The sequence below is a fragment of the Moschus berezovskii genome, chromosome 11 (genome assembly GCF_049115385.1).
Source record: "Moschus berezovskii isolate FMDL1 chromosome 11, NW_MosBer_1.0, whole genome shotgun sequence".
NCBI classification, from domain to species: Eukaryota; Metazoa; Chordata; class Mammalia; order Artiodactyla; family Moschidae; genus Moschus; species Moschus berezovskii.
This window is the reverse complement of record NC_142470.1, coordinates 31884184-31912172: the sequence shown is the minus strand read 5'-3', so window position 1 is coordinate 31912172 and position 27989 is coordinate 31884184. Positions and strand designations below refer to the sequence as shown.

The following is a 27989-nucleotide window of genomic DNA, read 5'->3' as shown; positions in this document are numbered from 1 at the left end:
ACAAATGCATCCATATGTAACTAATTTATAACAAACAAATATAAATTATTTCACAGATCCTTTTAATGAACAGTGTTTCATCTTTAAGACAACAGTTCTTTAACCATTATCAAGATTGCTTTCAAAATACTTTAAGGCACTGAAATAGATGCATGCATAATTTCAACACAAGTAAAATGAAAACTACTCTAAATGACAGAAGTATATAAAATAAATAAGATCACCTTTATAACCTGGATAATGCATAGTGATTTAACCAATAAATTAAAATTTGTAAAATTCAATATGTACTTCTATACAACAGGCCTAACAATGCTTTTAAACTGATTGAGGCCAGTTTTCAAACAACTACTTAGGTCAAATTGTATTCCACACCTAAGATGCTGGCTTATTTTCAAGTTTGCCTTCCTTTGCAAAATTCAGTTTGTTTTCTAAAGTCAACATGTTTGGGCTATATTAGACATTTAATTAACAACTTTAGAATTTTAAACTTTCACATAAAAGGCTTTATGAGGCGGTTCTCACTTTAGAAAACCTTTAAGAATATCACTCGTGTTAAAGTTTTCACAGTTACAAAAATGAGGGTTATTGCTGATGACGGGTCTTTCTCTAAAGAACTTCTCATTGTGGTGTACTCTACATGTACACCCAAGAAAAATTCCACTATGTCTTCTGGATAATAATTACAGTAAACTGGAAAACCCATAAAGGAGGCTTTTCTGTACGTATGAGAACAATATTTCCAACAAGAAGACCCTTCATAAAATAAATGGAGAATCATAAATTGACATATTTATGCAAAGGAAAATTACAAAATGCTTCATGATAGGCCTATATGAAACATTTTCTTACAGATTCTTGAAAATATATCAACAGTCATCTTATGTATGATCTTAGCATCCCCTCACTTTTTTAAGAATGCCATTATCTTTGTTTCAGTAGCGAGAGGGCTCTATCATGGCCGTAAACGTAACCGACAATAAATATTTTCTGTTATGTGTCTGTTTATTTCTGAGGGTGAATGACAAAAGGAAAAGTCTCTCCTTTGTTCTCCCTCTCTCCCTGATAAAATGACAGAACTCTACCATGTGGAGGGCTGAGAGCTAGAAAAGCAAGCACTCTCAAAATGGATTTCAAACAGAAGATACATCTTATAAACCAGGTCATCTAGTTATGTGTCTATTTCCCTTTTGTTATCCCTGAGCCTTTAATAAAAACCTCATTTAAATATTGCAGCCTTGTCTCAGCTGTGCTTATAGAAGATAAAGCACAAGTTTATCTCATGATCAGTTCAACATTAAGGGGTGGGGGAGGGAAGGATAGGTTAAGAACAAACTGCGGGGTCTAGGATAAAACTTAAAAGGTCTAACTAAGAGCCCCATTTCAGTCGGGTCTTACACTGCCATGGTGAAGCATGCAGGTTTTATTTTCCTAGGGTGGAAGCTTAGGGCAGGATTTTCTGAAGACAGGTTCTCCTACTACATACCTAAGAATTACTGGAGATTTAAAATGTAGAGATCTGGGACCAATCTCAAATACAACGAATTGTTAAAATGTGTGTGGTAGGTGGCAGGTAAAAGGCATTCTGAAAAGCTTTCCAGGTGATCCTTATGCATTAAGGCTTGAAGATCACTGCAAATCACTGCTTTACAAGATTAGTTCTTTCAAGGGGTCTGCAAGGTCAAAACTATTTTTATAATTATATTAAGATATTATTCTTGCTTCCCCCCCCCCAACTTTTTCATGAGTGTACAGGAGCATTTACCAGAGGGGACATGATGTGTGATATTGCAACAGACTATGAAATGTGGAAGCAAATCAGATCCCATCTGTCTTCTTTAAAGACAGTAAAGATGTCTGCAGAAAATACAATACAATGCCACGTTTCCCACTCCATCTTTTGACATTTTGGAAAATGACATTTTTCATGAAAATGTTCTTTACATTAACACATGTTTTTAGTGAATAAATATTTTATAACCTTTTATTTTAAATATAACATTAATATGTATAACCCATATAAACAAAAGGTCTTGAGACCAAAAAGTCTGAGAACTGCTCTTTCCAGCAGGTATCCAGTACCCTACGAACATTACTGCTGATAGGCAGGGTTGCTTCATTCCTTGGCACACTCAACGTATATTTCATTTTAAATATGATTCAACAGATCATCTGCAAAAAGCTTCTTAAACTTGTTTTCAGGCAAGAGGATTTAATCTGACAGTGAAATACTGAAGTTGAACCAGTTTTAGTTAGAAATCTAAGATGTGAAGCAGGTTTTCCTGAGTGACATCTGAACATAATAAACAATCCTCTAATATATAAACAGGCCAACTGATGTATGAAATAGAAAACCACACTTCACATGATGCATTTTAAAAATGTTAATTAGTAATGTGACAACATGAACATTAGATTCTATGTGAGTGGTGTCAAACAAACGGCTCACTCCAAATGTCACCTAAAAACAAACCCCTAGTTTTTGAAAGAAAATAAAGTAGGGAATAAACAGGTTCCTAGAGAAAAAAGAATTCTTTTAAATCTACACGTTTTGAAAATGTTGAAATATGAATTGGCACATTGATATTGACATTATACTAAGCTGCACAATTTTATTCTTAAACGAAAGTACATCCCAGCCAGATACTGTTAATATTCGATTGTTGGAGTATGCTGAATAAATGGTATTTGAAAATAAGTATATTTTTCTTTCTGAGTAGCCTTCTGGAAAAAGTTCCCTGAATATAGTTTCCAGTAATAGTTTACTTTCCTAACTTGTCCTTATTTTAAAATCTCATCAGCAGGGAATTAAACAGTGCAAACCCCAGCAAATCTGACTTTCCCTTGTTTTGATTTGCATGTCCACTTGTGACCATCATTTTTGGGGAAACTTTTCACTTAGTGTATCAAAAACCAATGCTATGAAAGTTCTTTAAAAGGTTCAGCGGTTTTTTTGAGTCTCTGAATGATTACAGCATTCTGTAAATCAGCTTCTTCCAGTGTGAGTGTTTCATCTAGCAATTTGAGGAAAGGAAGAGCAGTTGCCAGGGAAAAGGGAGGACTCCTCTGAGATCCCTGGTATTTTTCGATGAAGTCTTTGATGTGGCTTATCCTGTAAAATAGCACAAACTATTAATGTAATTTTATAAAAACCTGAATTAGCTAATTTAAGGTGAAGTCTTGGATTTTCTTAAACATAATTTAGTGGGAACTTAGTGATGGATCATTATATCTTCTCTTCGCTTTTGCATATGTCTAAAAATTTCTAAAAGAGAAAAATCAACATAACTAGCTCTGAATGGATCAGAAATGGTCCAATCAGTAACCCTATATAGACATGGGTTTTATCTCTTCCATACCAGGTTATGTTGTACTTCAAATCTAGTTAAGAAAACACCTAACCTAGTGCAGGCCTATTTTCAGTTAGTATCATGAACACTATAATGTAATATAATGACTGCAATCTAAAGGCAGCTCAGTTATATACATGTAAGTATATGTGTGTATACTTGAAGAGGACATATACAGTTCATCAAAAATAATCAACACAGACTTACAACAGATTTCTCTCTTGCACAAAAGGAAACAGATACGATCACAGAAAGGCAAATAAGATATATTGGCATATGTTTTGAGCTAGGTAGTACATATTATTTTACTATTACTATTTTAACCAAGCACATATGTATAGAATATTTTACATGTATAACATCCCCTTCCCAAATTTTAAATGCTTTTAAATAAAGAAGAAAACCTATAAACAATGTTCCTACTTTAAATAAAATGAAAAAAATTAAGAGATGAATGACTAGAAAAACTTATCAAAGTAGTAATAGTGATTATCTCTAGGTGATGAAATTTAAATTGACTTCAGCTTCTTTCAGGACTTTCCTGTATTTTCATTCTTTTTATACAATTAACAGGAAAATACACACATAATGCTAAAAGGTCTACTTAAAAACATATTGAAAATAATTCTTTTAAAATTATATATCTAGTTAAGCCAGAAAACTAATGAAATAAGTAAAAAAAATCAAAAATATTTCATTAATGTCTAAGAATTTCCATTGTTATGATACATTATGTTCAGAGAACTATTTATTAAGAGCCTTGGTTAGTTCTTAAAAATAACTATTGACTGACTTGAAAAGAAGAAATATTATTAAAACTTAGAGGGGGAAATCAGACAAATAATGAAATAGAAGACTCACCTATGAGAGATGTTAAATTTCTGGACAATCCTTTTCCCGTTGGCTAACCAGATCTGTATATTAGTGATGGGTTCCAGATTGTTTAGTGGGACAGCAGACAACTTATTTTTATTCTCAACTTCAATATTCTTTGCTTTAGAAACAATTTTTGGTGTAGCACTAGGAAAATCCAGACAAGTCAAATGGGTGTTTATCAGTAAGCAGAACTTTATCATTAAACGATTACTCTGAAACCTTTACAGGAAGTATAGATTTTAGGAAGATTTTAGCCAGTCACAGCTGTTCCCCCACTAACACATAAATATATTAGTATCAGTTGTATCTATCATAAATGATGATTATAGGAATTTAATGAAATTATGCATATCCAAGTAATATGTAAGACTCCAGAGTGTCATATAAGTATACTTGAATACTATTTAAGTTTAATATGTATTTGAATAGTGCCTTCCAGAACAATTTTATAGTGCTGACAGATCCATGGACTTTACCTATTTCCCAGGTTAAAATTTCTAGAAGAAATAAGTTCTCTGTAGAGACTAGTCCTTGGGTTATAAATGAAATAAAGTATTTCTTCATCACTCTGAAAGTCACACTTGAATATTTTTATACTTGTGGATGAATATGCATGTATATACCTTACCAATCTTGATAATTCATATATGAGAATTCATAAAAATAAGAAGCAATCCTATATTTAACCTCTTTGCACATTCTGTCACAGGCATAACTAGATATGATGAAGACTGCAAAGTCTGAAAATAATTAAAGGCTCTGATACTAACTTTATCAGGCATTATTTCACTTGTATTACTTCAAAATTCAGATACTGATCAGAGAATGCAATGCTGAAGGCACTGGTTACAGAATCCTATCTCCCAAAGCTAGCCTATATACTCTGTGACATTAATGGCAAAGCTCAAGTGGTGGGTGCAAGGGAGAAAAAATAAATTACCCACAATTTTGTCCAATGTCCTTATTAAACCAGGTCCTTTTGATATGATAAAACCAAAAAAAGCCTTCATGATTTTTAAGTGTAGTGCCAGCTTGTGTTAATTTACACTAAGGTGAATATGATTTAGAAGTTCTTATAAAAGTTAACATGAAAAAAAATCTCATTTCCAGTGGGAGAAATGATAAACTCTATATATGTGGTCTACATAGTGAAATAATTAAAAGCTGAATATTAGTCAAACCTCTGCTTATGAAAAGCACAGATCATGAGCCTACTCACCTTCCCAGTCTGTGACCTTGTCCTGAGAAGGGCTGGAACACAGGCTTTGTTGACATACATACTTCATTTTTCTTATCTTCAACTTTAACATCCACCTCCTCTTTATCAAAAACTCCCTGTAATTCTAAAGGTAATTCCCTTGGAAAGTAAAGAAAGGAGGCTAAGAAGCTACTAATATCCCTTTTGTTCCTCTGAAAAACATATTCTACATGCAAAAAGAATAAAAAAATACAGAAATAAGAGGCATATAATAGTCTATATAATATCATTTCACGTATGATAACATACGTTTCAATGCCATTCTCCCAAATCATCCCACCCTCGTCCTCTCCCACAGAGTCCAAAAGACTGTTCTATACATCTGTGTCTCTTTTGCTGTCCCGTATACAGGGTTATCGTTATCATCTTTCTAAATTCCATATATATGCGTTAATATACTGTATTGGTGTTTTTCTTTCTGGCTTACTTCACTCTGTATAATAGGCTCCAGTTTCATCCAGTTTTTTTTTATTGAAGGATAATTGCTTTATAGAATTTTGTTGTTTCTGTCAAACCTCAACATGAATCAGCCATAGGTATACATATATCCCCTCCCTTTTGAAACTCCCTCCCATCTCCCTCCCCTCTAGGATGATACAGAAACCTTGTTTGAGTTTCCTGAGCCATATAGCAAATTCCTGTTGGCTACAGAAATTCCTGTTCTATTTTACATACGGTAATCCTGAAAGATGATGCTGTGAAAGTGCTGCACTCAATATGCCAGCAAATTTGGAAAACTCAGCAGTGGCCACAGGACTGGAAAAGATCAGTCTTCGTTCCAATCCCAAAGAAAGGCAATGCCAAAGAAGGCTCAAACTACCGCACAATTGCACTTATCTCACACGCTAGTAAAGTCATGCTCAAAATTCTCCAAGCCAGGCTTCAGCAATATGTGAATTGTGAACTTACAGGTGTTCAAGCTGGTTTTAGAAAAGGCAGAGGCACCAGAGATCAAACTTTCAACATCCACTGGATCATGGAAAAAGCAAGGGAGTTCCAGAAAAACATCTATTTCTGCTTTATTGACTATGCCAAAGCCTTTGACTGTGTGGATCACAACAAACTGTGGAAAATTCTGAAAGAGATGGCGATACCAGACCACCTGACCTGCCTCTTGAGAAACCTGTATGCAGGTCAGGAAGCAACAGTTAGAACTGGACATGGAACAACAGACTGGTTCCAAATAGGAAAAGGAGTATGTCAAGGTTGTATATTGTCACCCTGCTTGTTTAACTTATATGCAGAGTACATCATGAGGAACGCTGGGCTGGAAGAAGCACAATCTGGAATCAAGATTGCCGGGAGAAATATCAATAACCTCAGCTATGCAGATGACACCACCCTTATGGCAGAAAGTGAAGAGGAACTAAAAAGCCTCTTGATGAAAGTAAAAGAGGAGAGTGAAAAAGTTGGCTTGAAGCTCAACATTCAGAAAACTAAGATCATGCCATCTGGTCCCATCACTTCATGGGAAATACATGGGGAAACAGTGGAAACAATGTCAGACTTCATTTTTTGGGGCTCCAAAATCACTGCGGATACTGATTGCAGCCATGAAATTAAAAGACATTTACTCCTTGGAAGGAAAGTTATGACCAACCTAGATAGCATGTTAAAAAGCAGAGACATTACTTTGCCAACAAAGGTCCATCTAGTCAAGGCGATGGTTTTTCCAGTGGTCATGTATGGATGTGAGAGTTGGACTGTGAAGAAAGCTGATCGCCAAAGAATTGATGCTTTTGAACTGTGGTGCTGGAGAAGACTCTTGAGAGTCCCTTAGACTGCAAGGAGATCCAACCAGTCCATTCTAGAGGAGATCAACCCTGGGTGTTCATTGGAAGGACTGATGCTAAAGCTGAAACTCCAATACTTTGGCCACCTCATGCGAAGAATTGACTCACTGGAAAAGACTCTGATGTTGGGAGGGATTGGGGGCAGGAGGAGAAGGGGATGACAGGGAATGAGATGGCTGGATGGCATCACCGACTCGATAGACATGAGTTTGAGTGAACTTCGGGAGTTGGTGATGGAGAGGGAGGCCTGGCGTGCTGTTATTCATGGGTTCGCAAAGAGTTGGACACGACTGAGCGACTGAACTGAACTGAACTGAATGTAAGTTTCCACGGTACTCTTTCCATACATCTCACCCTCTCCTCCCCTCTCCCCATGTCCATAAGTCTATTTTCTATGTGTTTCTCCACTGCTGCCCTATAAATAAATTCTTCAGTACCATTTTTTTAGATTCTGTATATGTGCATTAGAATATGATATTTGTCTTTCTCTTTCTGACTTACTCTGTATAATAGGTTCTAAGGTTCATTCACCTCATTAGGACTGATTCGAATGCGTTCTTTTTTATGGTAGAATAATTTTTAAAACTACAAATTCATGAACAGCTTGAGCTATTCAGTTTGTCCAGAGTAACACTGAAGCCATGAAACGTTTGATGACTACACACTGCTAAAATTAAGCAATTTGATAACTTTCATAGGCATCTAATAGGATTAATAATGTGGAAGAAAAATCAAGATCTTATTTCATTTTTTAAAATGAAAATATAACTACATGCTTGTTCCAGAAAAGCAAGACAAAAAATATAAATACAAATTGATTTAGACAGTGATAGTCCCCTCCCCACAAAGTGACTGTCCTTAGAATTCCTCTCTTGATAAAAAACTGGGGTGAGTCTCCTAAATTTTTTCTCTCTACATAGTAAAACACCATAGATTTGTAATTTTTCCCAAGATGGTATCATTCTATACACACTATTCTATATTTTGCATACTGCCATTCTGTTTTAAAGTAGATCAAGTACAAACATATAAAATACTCTTTTCATCTTTTTCTAACTGATATGTAAGAAATGTGTATAAATTCCATTTACATGATATAAGTGCAACAAGTATTCCCAGTTTGGCAATTGATTTTACATAATCAAATTTATCTTTCTTATATTGCTTCTGGGATTCATGCTGACTATAGTTATATGCAACAACATGGATGAATATCCCAAAGAAAAAGTGAGTAGACACAAAAATTAAACACATTCCATTTATATAGAGTTCAAAAATCAGGTAAAATGAAAAAAGACTAAAGAAAAACAAAAACCTATAAAAAAAAGTAAAGAACAAATTACCACGAAGTTAGGATAGCATTACTTTTGTGATATTCCTACCAATAAAGTGTACTTTAGTCTTATGAAGGATTGTTGTTATTTGGTTGCTAAGTCATGTCTGACTCTCTTGCCACCCCATGGACTATAGCCCACCAGGCTTCTCTGTCCACGGGATTTTTCAGGCAAGAATACTGGAGAGGGTTGCCTTTTCCTTCTCTAGGGGATCTTCCCCACTCAGGGATCAAAACCATGTCACCTGCATTGGCAGGTGGATTCTTTACACTAAGCTACCTGGAAAGGTGGCTATCATGCATTAAAAATGAGGCAAATTTGAATTGAGAGATATTCTATATAATTTGGGCCCATAATCTTCAAGTGTCAAGGTCATTAAAAAAAGACAAAAACAAAAACTCAGGAACTGTTCCCTCTTGAAGAAATGAAAGAGACATGACATTTAAAAGCAATAAGTAATTCTGAATTGGATGCTCTTGCTATAAAGGATAGTATTAAGATGAATAGTGACTCTTGAAAATGTCTGACAATTAAATGATAATCATACATTAATAGATGGTGGTATTGTGGTTACAGAGGAAAATATATTTTCATTTTTTTAAAAGGATAGTATTAAGATAAATAGTGACTCTTGAAAATGTTTGAGGATTAAATGATAATTATATATCATTAGATGGTTGTATTGTGGTTGTAACCACAATAGGAAAATACATTTCCTTTTTTTTTTTTAATAAAAAATACAAACTATCCTGGATGAAGAAGCATTACTTTGGCAACTCACTCTCAAATGCTTTTAGAAAAGTTCTTAGTACTTCACTTGTGACTTTTGTATAAGTTTGAAAAAGATTCAAAATTAATTACATAACATAAAACAGTTTATAATTTGTATATACATTGTACATATACATATGTACAGACCTATATATGTGTATGTACATATTGAAAATTGGTTACATACAGAATATTATGAACCCTTCTGAAATAAAAACTGACCAAAATAAGTGCTTTGCACCATTAAATTGATGTCACACATAAAATCATATGTTAAGGACAGTGCTATGGGACAAAATTTAACTTTGTGTATCTTTTTAATAAAGCAGAAGCATGAATATGAGCATTAATAGCTGAAAGAATGTTCATGCCTTTTACACATTAATTTATCAATCTATCATGAAAGAGTAATTGAGATACTAGTCAAACTTTGACTATAAGAAAACATAGGAGTAAAATCTTCAATGCCCTGACATAAGTGATATTTTCTTAGCATGACACCAGAGACAAAAGTGACAAAAGAAAAAAAAAAAATCAATAAATCAGACTCTTTGTATTAAAACTTTTGCGCTTCAAAGAGCACCATCAAAAAAATGAAACAAAAACAAACATAAAAGAATGGGAGAAAATAGTCTCAAAAACACATCACAAACTCTTACAGATCAACAGCAAGGTAAATAACCTAATTTTTAAAGGAAGGCAAGGGGGAATTCCCTGCTGGTCCAGTGGTTAAGGCTCCGCACTTTCACTGCTAAGGGCTCAGGTGGCAAGGGAAAAAAACATCGATGAAGGATCTGAACAGATATTTCTTCAAAGAAGATATACACGTGGCCTACAAGTACATGAAAAGATGCTCAACATGACTGGTCACTGCTGCTGCTGCTGCTGCTGCTGCGTCACTTCAGTCGTGTCCGACTCTGTGTGACCCCATAGACAGAAGCCCACCAGGGTCCCCCGTCCCCGGGATTCTCCAGGCAAGAACACTGGAGTGGGTTGCCATTTCCTTCTCCAATGTGTGAAAGTGAAAAGAGAAAGTGAAGTCGCTCAGTCGTGTCCGACCCCTAGCGACCCCACGGACTGCAGCCAACAAGGCTCCTCCATCCATGGGATTTTCTAGGCAAGAGTACTGGAGTGGCTCGCCATTGCCTTCTCCCGACTGGTCACTAGGGAAATGCAAATGAAAACCAGAACAAGATGCCACTTCTTAATGAGTAGGATAGTTATAATTTAAAAAAACAGTGTTGGCAAGGATATGGAAAACTGGAACTAACAAGCACTGGCAAGTATATGGAAAAACTGGAACTTTGATACACTGTTGGTGGGAATATAAAATGGTACAATCACTTTGGAATACAGTGTGGCAGTTCTTCATAAACAGAGATAACAATTCCCCTCCTAGACCTGAGAGGATTGGAAACATATGTCCACATGAAAACTTGTACACAAATGTTCAGAGCAGTATTATTTGTAATAAGCAAGATGTGGAAATGACCCAAATGTCTCTCCACTGATAAATGAATAAACTAAATGTAGCATATCCATACAATGCAACACTATTTGGCAATAAAAAGGAATGAAGAACTGTTAAAAGCTACATGAATGAAATTTGAAAATACTATGTTGAGTTAAAGAAGTCAAACACAAAATGATTCCATTTACATGGAATGTCCAAAACAGACAAATCCATAGAAGTAGAAAGCAGACTGAGGTTGTGCAGGGTTGTGAGGAGGGGGAAACGGACAGTGGAGAGTGATTACTAGCATGGGGTTTCTTTTTAGGGTGAGGAAAAAGGAACTATTTTGGAATTAATAGTGCTGATGGTTGCATAACTCTGTGAATACACTAAAAAATTATGAATTGTATACTTTAAAGGAGTAAATTTTATGGTAGGTTAATTTTAATAAAGCTTTAATTAAAAAATAAAGCTGTTATTTTTTAAAAAATCTAAACACAAGGATAGTCACATAATTTTTATAATGGAAGAATTAAGAAATAATCAAATCACCAACAACTAGGTGTATATATATAAATTATGGCTCATCATTGTAACAAAATAATATGCAGATATATTCAAGTATTTCAAGATAAAGTCAAAATACTTTTTTAAATATACACACAATTATGTATAAATCTATGGACAGAAAGTGCCAAAATGAAATTCAACAGAAATGTTAATAGCAGTAATACTTCTGGGTAATGAAATTATGGGTGATTTTCAAGTTTTCATAAATATATAACTACAGGGCAATGGAAATCACAATTTAACAACTATAAAGATCTTTAAACATAATTATTAAATAACAAGTAGGATGTGAGGTGGTATTAAGTAACACTTGGCAAAGTGAATTAATTTAAGTCAGATTTTGGTTGTTCAGAATTCACATTCCTGAGCCTTCAAGATTACAGCTGTGGTTCTCTTAAGAAAACCCATCTTATGAAAAGTCTGAATTTAAAAGAGAAAAAGTATTTTTGAATGTGTAAGGATGTGTGAACAACATTATCCTTCTGCTAACAAAGACTGCTTACCCTTTTTTGATGGAGTTCAGAAATTGTTGACTTGCACCATCAGAATAACTTCTGAAATCATCATTGACAGTGAATCCATTTTTCCATAATTTTATACTTACATCTACCTGCAAAGCAATAAGAAACAAAATGTATGTTAATCAATAAAATGTACTAATAGATTAAAAATCCTTTGAAAATTTCTTCTATCAGTGTATATTTTATGTATCAATCTTTTCTTTAAAATTGAGATATATGTATGAGTCTTACAACATGATTTGATGTATGTACATATTGCAAAATGATTACAGAATGAGTATAGTTAACATCCATTACACAGTTAAAAAAATTTTAAATATACCATTTTTTAGAGCTAGCTTCAAATGTAAAATATCAAAAATTATAATGTTCATGTATAATACAGTTCATAATGAATAATATTTTAAAGTAAGTCATTAATCATTTTCTCTAGGAGAACTCATTTGGAAGAACATCCGGTGCTCTGTCTCAGAGAACACTAATGCTGTCTAGTCAGAACAGACTTCTTAACAGTTAGAGAAACCTGAAATGACTTGAACATCAGACTTTGAACATTAAAAATAAAAATGGGGGAAAAACAACTAAGAGTAATTAATTAATAGCTAGTCCTTCAAATGTAATCTATCAGTTTGGACTTCCTGGGTGGCTCAGTGATAAAGAATTTGACTGCCAATGCAAGAGAGATGGACTGGATCCCTGATTTGGGAAGATCCCACACGCTGTGGGACAACTAAGGCTGTGCACCGCAACTGTTGAGCCTGTGCTCTAGAAATGGGGAGCCTGCAGGCCCTAGAGCCAGTGCTTCGCAACAAGAGGAGCCACTGCAATGAGAAGCCTGTGCCCCACACCTGGAGAATACCCCTTGCTCACCACAAGAGAAAGGTCTGCGTGGCACTGAAGACCTAGCACAGGCAAAAATAAAGAAATAAAATTATTTTTTTAAAAACACAATAATTTGCTTAAAAAAAGAATTGTCAGTGTTACTGTTATCAATATTTCATCTCTCAACATCTTCTGGATCATTTCACTTTCTTGACGTGTCAGACTCACTTTATACATTTTGAGGAAATGTCTGCTGAATAGCCAAGACTGAAAACTCAGTTGTCTGTAAAGCATCCTTTCACGTAAAAACAGTACACCGTGAAAAAGCAGACTGTTCAGCTTGCATCTCAAGCAACTGTACTTTTCCTTAAGATATTTCTGTATATTGCAGAAGAGTTTCACGTGTGTGTGTGTTAAGTCTCTCAGACATGTTCAGCTCTTTGCAACCCACGGACTGTAGCCTACCAGTCTCCTTTGTCCATGGAATTCTCCAGGCAAGAATACTAGAGTGGGTTGCCATTTCCTTCTCCAGGGAATGAACCTGGGTCTCCTGCATTGCAGGCAGATTTACCATCTGAGCCACCAGGGAAGCCTCATTTTATGTATATACTTCATATTTTATTATACACAATGTTAGTAAGATAGGTATTGAAGTGTTGGGATTTAATGGAATCTATAAGTTTCACTGCTCTATCAAGGACATTCTTAATTGAATCTAGTGTTTTTCACCCCCTGCAAGTGCAAAGAAAAGAGTACAGTAATTACTGGTACAGTGTGGTGTTGTGTGGTGCCACTGCTTTAGTTCCTCCTGAGGTAACTACGTTTTGTTGACCATTGCTTTTGCAATATCAGTGCAAACTCAATACAGTGAAAAAAGTAAACAGTATCTTACTATTAGTATGAAACCAGTTTTGGCCTCTAAATGTCCATATTTTGAGAAACATCAGGAGAGAAAAGATTTATGGACACTTACCTGTTTCTTTTGTTCAGTGGGAGACAAACATTTGGCACCAACCTTCTGGGCTTCCTCAAAAAGACTGTCAACAAAATAGTCACAGTTTGTCTGTTGACTATCACTAAGAGGTTGGTGGTCAGATCCTGTTTCACAAACCCTACACACAAATAGACACAGAAAGAAGCAGCAGCATTACTGACCACTAATTCCCTAAAAGTTTACATAAACTGCTCTAGTTAAGGGATCTAGCACTGAGACGCAACCTCCATGTCTGCAGTCAAGATCCTATTTTAAATTAAGAAAGTAGATATGTGCCCTTCGGAAAAAGGCATTAACCCTTTTGGCCCAGAGCAGAGCGTTCTCAACTTCAGTCCACTGACACTTGGGGTGAGATAATTCTTTGTTGAGCTGGCTGGCCCGTACATTGTAGGAGGTTCAGCAGTGTCTGCAAGCAATAGCATGGACATCCCCCTACATTCCAGTTTTATAATAAAAAATACCTTCAGACAATGCCAGATGACCTCTGGGGGTGGGATGGGTAAACCTTGCCAAGTGGAAAACCACTGGTCCAGAGTGAAAAAAAATATGTGTCCTTTGTAAAGGTCTCAAAATGGCTTTAAAAGGGGTTACTGTGTCCTTTTATAAACAGAGAGCACTCTTGAAACTAAAGGTGATAATGTGTGAAGAACAGTCATAATCATAGCTTTGCCCCTTTGTGCACTTCAGAATAAAATTTCCCACTCAAGACTTTCATTTGTAGTGGTTTAATACTCTACTGGGTTTTTTTCTTTCTTTGTAAATTGAGATATAACTGACATATAACATTATTTTAGGTTCAGAAAATAAAATGATTCAGTGTTTGTATATTCTGCAGAATGATCATCACAGTAAGTCTTAATTCATAGTTAACATCCATCACTATGCACAGCAACAGAATTTTTTTCCTTGTGATGAGAACTTTTAAGATTTACTCTTAGTAAATATGCAATACATTATTATTAACTACAGTTGCCATAATGCACATGACATCCCATGACTTATTAATATTTTATAACTGGAAGTTTGTACCTTTTGACCACCTTCCTCCATTCTTTTCTGCCCACCCCAACTACCATTCGTCCGTGTATGCATTTGTGTTTATATTTTGTCATATAAGAAATATCACCTAAGATTTTGTTTGACAAAAACTTCTAAAGCACATAGAAAATTCATAAATGTACTGAGATATAACTTCTCAGGCTTAATAAATAATAACACTTTTACAGTTCTCTTACACTGTGCAGGATCTACAAGGCAGCTACTCTTATCTGCATTTTACAGACAAGGAAATGAGTCATGAAGAGGTTAACATGTTAAGAGATTAAGTTACATGTTAGACATTACACAGCTAGTAAGTGGCAGAAACAGAATTCAGTTCAGTTCAGTTCAGTCGCTCAGTCGTGTCCGACTCTCCGCGACCCCATGAATCACAGCACGCCAGGCCTCCCTGTCCATCACCAACTCCCGGAGTACACTCAAACTCATGTCCACAGAGTCGGTGATGCCATCCAGCCATCTCATTCTCCGTCGTCCCCTTCTCCTCCCGCCCCCAATCTTTCCCAGCATCAGAGTCTTTTCCAGTGAGTCAACTCGTCTCATGAGGTGGCCAAAGTATTGGAGTTTCAGCTTTAGCATCAGTCCCTCCAATGAACATCCAGGATTGATCTCCTTTAGAATGGACTGGTTGGATCTCCTTGCAGTATAAGGGACTCTCAAGAGTCTTCTCCAACACCACAGTTCAAAAGCAGAATTAGAACCCTGTTAATCTATCTTCCAAGTCTATGCTCTTAGCCACGATGCATTATAAAGCCTCTGTTAATAGCTAATATTTATTAAGCATTTATTAATAAATGATAGGAACTATTCTAAGTACTTTACACATGTTATCTCATTCAATCTTCATGTTGACCTAAAAGGCACATATTGATTTTATCCTTACTTAATAGATAAAGAAAAAGCTTAAGCAATTTGCCCACAATCACAAACCTGTTGGAGGCAGAGCTGGAAACTGAACTCAGGCCTCTAATGTCCCTACTCTCAATCACTGTGCTAGGTTGTCTCTTAAGGGCAATGTTTTAATTTAGGTACATTCTTTTCACTCTTCTAGGTAATTCTCTTTATAAATACCCTTAAGACAATCTATATGATGTCTTAGCATCACTACCTTTTTAACAGGGTTGTTGTCAAGATTAAATGTGATACACTTAGAGGCTTATTTACACCTGGTATATAGTACTGTGCATATTAGTACACGTTGACACACAGTAAGCTCTCAAATATTAGACAATAATATCTTTACAACCACTTTATGCTTTTTGGTATTTGCTTCTTCTGTTCAGAAAGCAGTGTATAGTTAATTACTAAGTACAAAGCAAATAAAGCTGAGCATCCAGTGTAGCTGAAGTTTTACAAGTCCTTTAACCCAAGTCATCCAAACATTTATTGACTACCTACTATGCTAGATGGGCAAAACACACAGATGAATAAGAAATAGTCTAGGCTTTTTTATTGTTGTTGTTTTTTTCTTCTTTTTTTTGGCCATAACACGTGGCTTATAGGATCTTAGTTCACAGATCTGAAACTGAATTCAGACTGAACCTGGGCCTTTGGCAGTGAGAGCAGAGTCCTAACCACTGCAACGCCATGGAATTCCCTAATCTAGGCTTTTATGAGGTTCAGAGTTCAATGTGTTGGAGATGGACACCCACAAATCAGATTAAATTAGAGCAAATGGATCAATTCCTTGAAAAGCACAATCTACCAAAACTCACATGAGGAGAAATAGACACTATGAATAGGCTTACATGTATTAAAGAAATTGAATCAGGGAATTTCAGCATGGCAAAAAGAAAAAAAAAATCAGTAATTGATCATCTTCCAAAACAGAAAGCACCAGGCACAGATGACTGGTGAGTTCTATCAAACACTTGAAGAAGAACTGATATCAGTTCTCTACTATCTCTCACAGAAAATAAAAGCAGAAGAGACTACTTCTAACCCATTCTATGAGGACAGTATTACCTAAATACTAGAACCAGATAAAGACATTACAAAAAAGGAAAACTACAGGAAAAACTCTCATAAGTGTAAATGCAAAATCCTCAATAAAATACTAACAGTTTGAATCCAATAATATGTAAAATTGTATACCACAACCAAGTAGGATTTATTCCAGGTATGTAAGACTGGTTCAACATTAGAAAATCAATTCATGTAATCCACCACATTGACACACTAAAGAAAATTCATACGATCATATCATATCATAGACCTAATGTAGACCTAATGTCATACTTAGTGATGAGAAACGAGATGCTTTTCTCCTAAGATCAAGTCCAAAACAAGGATGCCCCTTTGCACCACTCCTCTTCAATGTCATGTTGGAAACCCTAGCTAAACCAGTAAGACAAAGAAAGGAATCAGAGAAATACACACAGGTCAGAAAGGAAGCAAAATTGTCTTTGTTCGCAGATAACAAGACTTACACAGAAAGGATTTACATAGAAAATCCAAAAGAATCAACAACAACAAACTCTTGGAACAATAAGCAGTTGTAGCAAAGTTGCAGGACACAAGTTTAATATACAAAAGTCAGTGCTTAACTGTATACCAACAATTACCTACTGGTATGTGGGATTAAAAATGCAACATTACACACATTAGCACCATTTGTCAAATTCTATAGAACTGTATAAAACAAAGAACAGACCCAAATGTAAACTCTAGTTAAAAATAAAATACATACAGACAACTTTATTTCATCTTTATTTTCTACTCTATCATCCTTTCCCTCACTTGTCATTATCCACTTATGCTGCAAATATCAATACCCTTTTTTGTAACTCTGAAACTAGATTATCAAAGCTGTATTGGCTAAGTAAAGAGTCATGAAGTCTTAGGGATTTCTCTAGTAACAAAAAGTACAAAAACTTAATATAGCTTTTTGTATAGACATCTTACTAATTATTTAAAGCTTATGTCATCACTGACTCCATGGACATGAGTTTGAGCAAGCTCTGGGAGTTGGAGATGGATAGGGAGGCCTGGCATGCTGCCGTCTATGGAAACGAGTGAGCAACTGAACTGAACTGAAATTTAAAGTACTGATATATGTTGCAATATTTTGAAGCTTGAAAACATTATGCTAAATGAAAGTTAGTCACAAAAGACCACACATTCTCTGATTCCAGATATATGAAATGCCCAGAATAAGCAAATCCATAGATTCAGGGAACATATTAGTGGTTGTCAGGGGTTGGGCACAGGAGAATGGGGCATGACTGCTAATAGGTATGGGGTTCTCACTGGGGTGATGTAAATGTTATAAAACTGACTTGTTTAACAATCCTACGAATGTACTAAAAACCACTGAATTGTATACTTGAAATGGATGAATTTAAAGTATTATGGTATGTAAATAATGTCTCCATAAACCTGTTAGAAGAGGTCCTAAGTTAATTTTTAAAATCATTCAAGTTATTTCTGTGTAGAAAAGCATTAACAGAGCAGGCCTGATGGCTATTCTTTGAAAGCCCTGTTTACATTCCTCATGAGAGTCTGGAATTTTAATATTTGCCCACACTATAAACCCTAGGCTCATATCCAATGAACTTCCCTAGTAGACAACATTTCATATGTGCTGTCATAACTTATTACTGGAGGAATGAAGCGTGTGCCCTGCTGGATCCACTGGGTGAGGACTTTTGGGAGCTATGTCTGGTTTCCCCTGGACATCACCCATGGAAAGTGTCCTTTCTTTGCAAAATCTTAGTCATTAGTATGACTGTATGCTGAATCCCGTGACTCCTCTAAACAATCATCAAATTTGGAGGCGGTCTTAGAGGCTCCTGACACAATCTCACAATTATATAGTTAGTATCAGATATTTACATGAAATAATAGGCCAAAGAAGTAGTACAAGACAGAGATGAGATTCAAACTTAGATTTATTTGACTCCAAAGTCATTATATTTCCACTATGACTCCAAGACAGTATAACATAAAGGGCTAACAAAGTAAACAGTTACTTTTTCAGTTATATAACGTAAATAATATGTGAGCAGAAAGAAATTTAACACTTTTCCAAAAACTAATCGCAAAAATATTTAGAAACGTCACTAAAAATCCATTTAATGTGAGTACAGCAAAAAATACCAACTTTCAAATACATTACTCATAGATATTTAACAAATAATCATAATGAAAATATACTAAATCAGTGAACTGTGATAAATATAAAGATAGTACAAAGAAAATGCATTACTCAACTTACCATTCTTCCTTTATACTTTCAAGATTATCTACTTCTTTCATTCTCTTTTGTTTTACTGTAAAAGGAAAAGCTAAAGTTTTTAATACAGTATTTTAAATTCATTCCCCCATATGTATTAATATTCTTTAAACTATTATACAATCCTAAAATAGCACTAAAGTGGTCTTAAGAACAAATGACCAGACTCGAATCTGTCACTTTCACCTAGAGGAAAGCAATAGTAAAAAGTAAATTCAGGATTTGGATAATCTTCTGATAAAAGAAAGATTTTATAAATATTATGATGAAAAAAATAATGTGCCCTTTGATTTAATAACAAAAGTGAATGTAAACATTTCATTCAACTTCCAATAGTAACAAAATATTAAATCAATATAAACTCATTCTTACAATTTCAGGAGAAAGCAAACTGACCATGTTATATCTTTTGACCCTGATCTTCCAGATTTCTGGAAACTTAAAAGACCAACAATGTAAGCTATATACATAAAATATGTCTACCACAGCTGTTTTTCATCAGGAAAAATTGAATATACAGTAAGTGGTCATGATATAGCTGCTTGATGGGACACTGTGCTGTGCTTAATCACTCAGTCATGTCTGACTCTTTGCGACCCTGTGGACTGTAGCCCACCAGGTTCCTCTGCCCCTGGGGATTCTCCAGGCAAGAATACTGGAGTGGGTTGTCATGCCCTTCTCCAGGGGATCTTCCCAATCCAGGGATTGAACCCAGGTCTCCTGCATTGCAGGTGGATTCTTTACCATCTGAGCCACCAGGGAAGCCCAAGAATACTGGAGTGGGTAGTCTATCCCTTTTCCAGCGAATCAAACTGGGGTCTCCTGTACTTCAGGAGTATTCTTTACCAGCTGAGCTACCAGGGAAGCCCTCAAAAATAATTATGAAGAAAAAGATACCATATAAATGAAAAATAAAGAAATAAAAATTTCAGCAAAAACTGAATGAATATGAAAAAATGGAGAGAAACAAGAACGAAAATAGTTATTGTTGGCAGGTAATAAAATTGTGGATTATTTTCTTTCTTTTCTAACCTTTCTGCAATGTTCTTGCCTTTACAACAAAAATAATGTAAGAAATAAGCAAAGAAATCATGGGCACTCCAGTGATTCAGTGGCTGAGACTCCGCGCTCCCAATGCAGGGGGACCAGGTTTGACCCTTGGTCAAGGAACTAGATTCTACATGCTACAACTAAGAGTTGACATACTGCAGCTTAGGATCCTGTATGCTGCAACTAAAGAACCTGCATGCTGCAACTAAGACTTGGTACAGTCAAATAAATAATAAAAAAGTTTAAAAACAACAAATTGATTTTAAAAATAATCAAAGAAGTCAATGTTTAAAACAATCCAAGCCATCTGCCCTTTGAGAAGTCCTGGAAGCAAGATGACACTAGATCAGTATACCAAAAACTCATCCCGTGGTTTCTAAATACAATTTTCCTAAAAAAGGGAATCATGGCTCCTTAGAGAAAATGTTGATTACACAGGCAGAGAAAGAACAAATGAACCTGAAACATACTGCTCCAGAAAGTAAGATGGTACTTAGTGAATGATGAAGACATAAAAGGACACTGAAACTACATGAAGAGGCTCTCACTGGACAAATCTGGGAAATGGAACATCAGAGTAAATGATGATACTAATGGATTATACTCATTGAATAAAACAAAAACCCATGAGGAATCCATACTATTATTACAGATCTAAAAAAAAAATCAGGAAAAGATGGACTTTTAAATAAACTCAACAATCATATGAAGTCACCATTACAAAAATAAATTCTAGATATATCCAAGATTTAAAATTTAAAAATTGAACTTGGCTGACATATATAAACTACTACATATAATACAGATAACTAATAAGAACGGACTGAATAGCACATGGAACTTCATTCAATACTACAATGACCTATATGGGAATAGACTCTAAAGAAGAGTTACATTATATATATATATGAAACTGACTCACTATGCTGCACAGCAGAAACTATCAGTAACACAACATTGTAAATAATTATACTCCAGTAAACCACCCTCCCCACCCCCCACCCCCCACATGAACTCGAGGGTGATGTCAGCAAAATGAGGGAACAGGCAGTTGCAAGCTCCTATCTCCACAGAAACATTGAAAGATAAGCAGAAACTGTTAGCAACAACTTAGTCAGAACTCTGGAAAGCAGTCAAAGGTTTGCAGCTATCAAGTGAATGATAGGAAAATACCACTTAAAAACACCAGGAAAACAAACCAATTCAAAACTGGGCAAAGGATCTGAACAGACATTTCTCCAAAAGATATATGAACAGCCAATAAGCACATGAAAAAGATGCTCAACATCACTAGTTACAATCAGATACCACTTTATACATATTCAAATAGTTATTATTTAATAAAACAAAAATAGTAAGCATTGACAGGGATGTGGAGAGATTAGAGCCCTGGAACCCTGCTGGTGGAAATGTAAAATGGTGCAGTGGCTATAGAAAAGGATTTGGTGGTTGAGGCATTATTCACAAAAGCCAGGAGATGGAAGCAATCCAGATGTCCACCAACACATAAATGTCTGAACAACATGTAGTATATACACACAGAGGAATATTTGTTGTTGTTCAGTTGCTAAGTTGTGTCTCCACATCTTCTGCATTGCAGGTGGATTCTTCACTACTGAGCCACAGAGGAAGCCCATAAAACCCAGTATTTACTTTTTAAAAAATTAGTTGCATTCAAAGAGAAAACATTTATACATTAGTATTGTTTTTATGAAACTATGGTATAAAGATAAAGCAGTGGGTCTCGACCAGGAGGCAACTGTGCCACTAAGAAGATATCTGGCAATGGCTGGAGGCATTTCTGGGTTGTCAAAACAACTGGGATGAAGGGTGCTCCTAATATCTAGTAGAGGAGGTCAGGGATGCTGCTGAAAATCCTACAATGCATAAGACAGTCCCCACAAGAAAGCATTGCCCCAAATGTCAAGTGCTAACATTGAGAGACCCTGATATAAAGCAGTCAGCTTCTTTGCCAGCTGCAATGCAGCCGAATCCGTCTGCAGTGCAGGAGACCCTAGTTAGATTCCTGGGTTGCGAGGATCCACCAGAGAAGAGATAGGCTACCCACTTCAGTATTCTTGGGTTTCCCTTGTGGTTCAGCTGGTAAAGAATCCACCTGCAATGCAGGAGACCTGGGTTTGATTCCTGGGTTGGGAAGATCCACTGGAGAAGGGAAAGGCTACCCATTCCAGTGTTCTGGCCTGAAGAATTCCATGGACTATATCGTCCACGGAGTTGCAAAGAGTCAGACACCACTGAGCAACTTTCACTTTCACTTTCTTTACCAGCTGCTCTACCAGGGAAGCCCTCCAAGGTGGTTAGCCAAGTGCAGAGCAAGGAGGAGATATCCTTAAAGCATCTCACTATGTTTCCCATTAATAAGTTCTTATTTTCCAGCAAATTATTAATATGTTTTATAATTTCATAGTTTAAGCTATTGATCAATTGTTTTTACTTGTTCCATGAGAACAAAAGAGAATGAAGAATAGACCTTGCATTCAAACTATCCTGTGCTGGAATACTGGCTACATCATTTTTGAGCTTAAGAGTTGCTTAACTCCTCTAAGTACCAATTGCCTAACTTGTAACTTGGAGATAATTATCCTCCTAAGAAGGTTGTTCAGAGAACAAAAGAAATATTGAGACCACAGTAATGTTATGTTCCTTTCTCTTTTCCCAGTCCACAATTATAACCTCTGTTACAAGGACTTATAGTAAGAAACACCTTCAGACTTAATCTCAAAGTTTTAATTTTGGCTATAAAATTTCACTTTTCATTTCACTAATTTAACTTTAAAAAACATTTGTATACTTACTGAACCTCCCACTGCTGTGTGCGAGGTACTAGTTTAGAACTAATGGTAGAAGGACAGACTCAGTATCCATTAACAGGAAGTTTACAGACTAACAAGGAAAAAAATATACTGAATTACTAATTGCAAACACGGCACAGAATTATAGAGTAAAAACTCATTCTAGGAACCTTCCTGGTGATCCACTGGTTAAGAATCCACCTTTCAATACAAGGGACGTGGGTTTGAACCCTAGTTAGGGAAATAAGATCCCACATGCTGTGGGGCAACTAAGCCCCTGTGCCACAATGAAGATACCATGTATTGCAACTAAGACCCAATGCAGCCAAATAAATGGTTTTGAGAAAAAAAAAAATCATTCTATAATGGACATAAAGTTACTATTACTTTAGGTATTTCTACCATAAATTAGTAACATGAAAATGAACCATGGAAAAATTTTACATCCATTGAGTGCGCATCTACAATCATCAGTCATGTGACATGAAAGAACCTAAGTCATGTACATACTGTATGTAGAAAATAAAAAAGCCATCTGACAAATATCGAAGTTACCAGTATAAGGCTGGGCATTAGAATGGACAGATGAACACAAGTTCCTTCATTCTGCTTCAGTTTACTTCCAATTAGTACCACTACCATCTTACATTTGTATTGTATATCACAGTTTACTAAACACCTTCTCAAATATTATCCCACTTACTCCCAACAACTGTGGTAATAAAATCAGTCAGGAGCCAGAGGAAACTGAGCTATCTGGAAAGTATCCACTAAAAGGAAAATCCAGTCAAAAGAAATTTAGACTACCAAGAAATGTCATCTTTTAACGTATACACTATAATTTGAAAAGAAAAATATGCATATTACAAATTTTACTTATTTTTAAAAACATACTACAGGCTATTTTTTTAAATTAAGATTATGAATTTGAATCAAGATATTGTACCACTAGGCATGCTATGCAGAAACTAGTTTCTCCTTTAAGGATAAAGTCATTCAGCACAAGGGAAAGGAAACCAATGGATCACCTTTCAGTTACATCTTCTACAGAATAGGATTAGGCCACCAAAAGAAAACTATGGCAGCATCAGATTTAAACACTAAAAAGACAGTTGTTTGTATATTTTGTGAATTTTAGTTTATTGACTATTATGTACATAACAAAAAAAAATGCAATCTTTTGGAAAGTTTTAGCTTAGCTTAGCAGTAATCCCAGTACTGAAGAACATACGTTTTTGGTATCTTCTATTCAGTCCATGGGGTCGCAAAGAGTCAGACACGACTGAGTGCCTTCATTTTTACTTTTCACTTTCATGCACTGGAGAAGGAAATGGCAACCCACTCCAGTGTTCTTGCCTGGAGAATCCCAGGGACGGGGGAGCCTGGTGGGCTTCCGTCTATGGGGTCGCACAGAGTCGGACACGACTGAAGCGACTTAGCAGCAGCATTAATAGAAAAAATTGTTAATGAGGGAGTTATATACTCACAAGGACCACAACGATAATGACAAAAGTAATTTCAATGAGAAAATCCTAGGAGAAAGGTGAAATTTCTGCAAAAAACACTCCAGGTCCCTGAGTCAGCTACCCTTTTGACACCAAGATATTCTCATTCCATAATGGGCTCCATACTGTTATTTACCTTGCAAAACCCATCTCAAATACAATCTCCTTTAGAAAACCTTCCACAATTCCTCCCAAAGACCTGAATACAGCATTACTAACACAACAAGGAAAGATCAATTATGTACTCTTTGAATTTGCCCTACCTTCATAACCACAACCCTAGTACCATCATCTTTAGGTGGTTTCCCCACACCCATTCTTGTTTCCATCCAATTCAGTTTCTACACAGGAGTCAAGGTGACATTTCTTTTTTTTTTCATGACGCGCAGCTTATGGGATCTTAGTTCCCAGACCAGGATCAAACCAGGCCCTTGGCAGTCAAGGTATGGACTCCTAACCACTGGACTGCCAGGGAATTCTCTTTTTTGTCAGGGTGACCTTTTAGATTAAGATACAAAATTGATTATGAGACTTTCCTGCTTAAAATCCATCAAGATCTCCCACTATTCTTCAAATAAGATCCAAATACCTTGGATAACACGACAAGGAGTTAACTGCAATGTTCTCTCACTACATTTGAGTAGTTTGAAAGTTTCAGAATAAAAGTTTTTTAAAAAAGAAAAAACTGGTCCCCAAACCTTATTTAAAAGGCCCCACATCATCTCTCTGGCCTGAACTAACCATAGTCCCCTCAATTCACCTGTTCTGATCTTCAGTTCCCCAAACATTCTCAAGTCTTTGTGGAACTGATTTCCTTTGCCTGGATCTTTCTTCCCTCATTTTGAGACCGTTTTGGTGTCCTTTCTGTGGGGGTGGGGGTCCGAAGAGCTCCAGTACTGGGAGTCAACTTCACCTAATTTCCTACTTATCCATAATAACTGAGCTCAAATTTTGTCAGATTTTAATAGGAAAATCTGAACTGATTTCTTCAGTCACAGGCTATATGCTCAACACAACACCTTACATTCCTTCTTTTCAGCTTCTTTCCAGGTAGGGGATGAGATGGTTAGACAGCCATCTAACCAAAGGACATGACTTTGAGCAAACTCTGGGAGACAGCAGCGGACGGAAGAGCCTGGCTTGCTGCAGTCCATGGGGTCACAGAGTCGGATATGACTTAGCGACGGAAAAAAAAGCAATTAGGTAGACAGGCATTTACTTGTGCGATTATTCGTTTCTTCCAATGACACTGCACAAACCTATAATGGTCACTGTCATAGCGTCAGCACTCAGCACACAATAGGTACTAAAAACATCTGAATGATAAATTTAGTAATTAGCATTAAATATTCGGAGAAGGCAATGGCAAGCCACTCCAGTACTCTTGCCTGGAAAATCCCATGGACGGAGGAGCCAGGTAGGCTGCAGTCCATGGGGTCGCTACGAGTCAGACACGACTGAGCGACTTCACTTTCACTTTCACACATTGGAGAAGGAAATGGCAACCCACTCCAGTGTTCTTGCCTGGAGAATCCCAGGGACGGGGGAGCCTGGTGGGCTGCCGTCTATGGGGTCACACAGAGTCGGACACGACTGCAGTGACTTAGCAGCATTCAGTAATTAAAGTCTTCGTGTAAAGTATTTACGACAGGCAGGGCTAAAAGTCAGTGCTCAACACGTAGTAGTTTCTGCTTTGCATCACTTTTGTTGTGTGCTTAATCACTCCCTCCATCCTGCACACAATTCTTACTCATTTTTTGGATTCCACCGGTGCCTGTCTCTGACTTTACCTTATAAACAGTCCCAAAACACACCTGGGCCACGACTACGAAATAAGGAAGCTTGATTTTCATGTCGCTTATACAATCGGTCCTATTTTACAATCCCACATTAGTAGAGGCTGCCAGTTTCCTATCTTTACTTTCAATGATCTCAAATTGAGTACGAAGCAACCAACGCTGGAAGCCACACTAACGTTCGTTATTGCTAACAAGCAACAAACCGCAAATAAAAATGGACACAGAGGAAAAAAAAAGAAATTAAGTAGGAAAAGAGAGACCATCAAGCCTACAAAATAAATATGAGTTTCAAGAGCCAACGAATGAAGTTACCTAAGAAAGGTCCACCCCACACAGACATGCTCTTTATTTCTGCGCAGCGCGTCTGCATTTTGAGAACAGAGAACGCGAAGTTTCCGAGCACCAGCAGAGCGAGAAAACCACCGGGGCGCGCGCCGGGGTCGGCGGCCCCGGAGCCGAGCCTCACCTGCGTGGGCCCCGAGTCCGCCCCGCCCGCCGCCCCACTGCGCCCTTCCGGGGTCGCGGGCCGGAGCTCCGATACCGAGACAAAGACGCGGCGAGGCGGCTCCGACAGACCCATCCAACCCATCCACCGGGCCCCGCCCGGCGGCCGGCCCGGCCCCTCACCCAGCCGAGCGCGGCGCGGCCCCGGGAAGCTCACCTCCGGGCGCGGCCGCTGGAGGGGGCCGCGCCGCGCCGCCGCCTCGCGGCCTCGGGCTCAGTCCGCTCAGGGGCCGCGGGCGCCGCCGCCGCCGGCCTGGAGCCCCTCAGACGAGGAGCACCGCCGCCCCCAGGCCCAGTCGAGCTCGGCGGCCGGGCCGCCGGAACCGCGAGCGCCTCCCTCGGTCTCCGCCGCGCGGCGCCGAGTGTGCGCCGAGGCTGGCTCCGCGCAGACCCGAGCGCGCGCCCGGGGGCGGGGCCGCGGCGGCCGCCTGGCTAGCCCGGTGGCCCGCGCCGATGGCGGCCGCCTCCTTCCTCCCGCGGGCGCTGCTGCCGCTTCTCTCTTCACTCAGCGCGGAAAACGCAGGGAGCTAGGTGTGGGCTCACCTCAGAACTCAGCACCAACTTACCTGCGTACGTCGTCAACCTCTGATTGAATCTGTGGAGAGATTTCCCTGCATTCTGACCATATTGAACTTTACCTGAGCCCCGAGATTCCGGAAAGCGACGGTTAAAAACACCCCTCCGCCCCTTCTATCCCCCCGCGACCCTTTCGTGTCCCTGGAAAGGCTGACAGCAGGAAACCACACTTCCCCACGCGGTTTATTCAGACTCACGGATGTCCCCTTGTTTATCCATGACAAGGTCAGACATAGGCCCTCCAAATTCCCGTTCTCTTTGCCTCATGATTGATTATCTTTACTGATTGGGCCCACTAACAATCTGGACAAAATACCAGTTACCTTGTTTTGACCAAACTTAAGCTTGTGTCCTTCCTCCAGGCTCCTAAAACTTGGACCCGCTCTCAGCCTGATTCAGCCTGCAATCCCCGCTTCACCATCACTCTGAAAAGTAGCCTAACCTCCACAGAAACCACCCTGATCTGCTGAGTGATCAACTGCCACCTCCACCCATCCATCCCCCTGGCCCTAGGCCCAGTTCTGTGTACTCTTTGTTCCTCCTCCCTATAAAAGAAGGACGCTTTTCTGTCTAACCCTGGAGGTAAGTTGCAGGCCTCCTAATAGCGTGATAGCATTCCCTGATAGTGATGGTTGTCGCCTCAGCTACCACACCCCACTGCCGTAGTTTCTTTTCCTCTTCTTGGAATAATCCTTTCCAATAAAGTCTCT

At 37.6% G+C, this 27989-nt stretch overlaps 1 protein-coding gene across 3 annotated transcripts; it reads right to left on the bottom strand.

Annotated features, from left to right (window-relative positions):
• Positions 1 to 41: 41 nt before the first annotated feature.
• On the bottom strand, positions 42 to 27000 carry UBXN2A (UBX domain protein 2A). Of its 3 annotated transcripts, none has more exons than XM_055399492.2 (7): positions 26861 to 27000; positions 19015 to 19069; positions 13722 to 13860; positions 11909 to 12015; positions 5446 to 5583; positions 4212 to 4370; positions 42 to 3112 (listed from the first exon to the last, which is right to left on the bottom strand). In XM_055399492.2, the coding sequence occupies exons 2-7, from the start codon at positions 19053 to 19055 to the stop codon at positions 2920 to 2922; spliced, it is 777 nt and encodes a 258-aa protein (XP_055255467.2). In that variant the 5' UTR covers positions 19056 to 19069; positions 26861 to 27000; the 3' UTR covers positions 42 to 2919. The 3 variants fall into 3 exon arrangements, with proteins under 3 accessions (XP_055255467.2, XP_055255468.2, XP_055255466.2); XM_055399493.2 differs by lacking the exon at positions 26861 to 27000 and adding an exon at positions 26666 to 26750; XM_055399491.2 differs by lacking the exon at positions 26861 to 27000 and adding an exon at positions 26512 to 26610.
• Positions 27001 to 27989: the final 989 nt, after the last annotated feature.

What these genes read in the sequence shown, in the direction of transcription:
- UBXN2A (XM_055399491.2), bottom strand. Translation starts at nt 26,569, where the DNA reads ATGCAGACGCGCTGCGCAGAAATAAAGAGCATGTCTGTGTGGGGTGGA. An exon ending in CCACTGAACAAAAGAAACAG is followed by an intron (nt 12,016 to 13,721) that starts GTAAGTGTCCAT and finishes ATTGCTTTGCAG; the next exon opens with GTAGATGTAAGTATAAAATT. An exon ending in CAAGGTCACAGACTGGGAAG is followed by an intron (nt 4,371 to 5,445) that starts GTGAGTAGGCTC and finishes GGATTTTCCTAG; the next exon opens with TGCTACACCAAAAATTGTTT.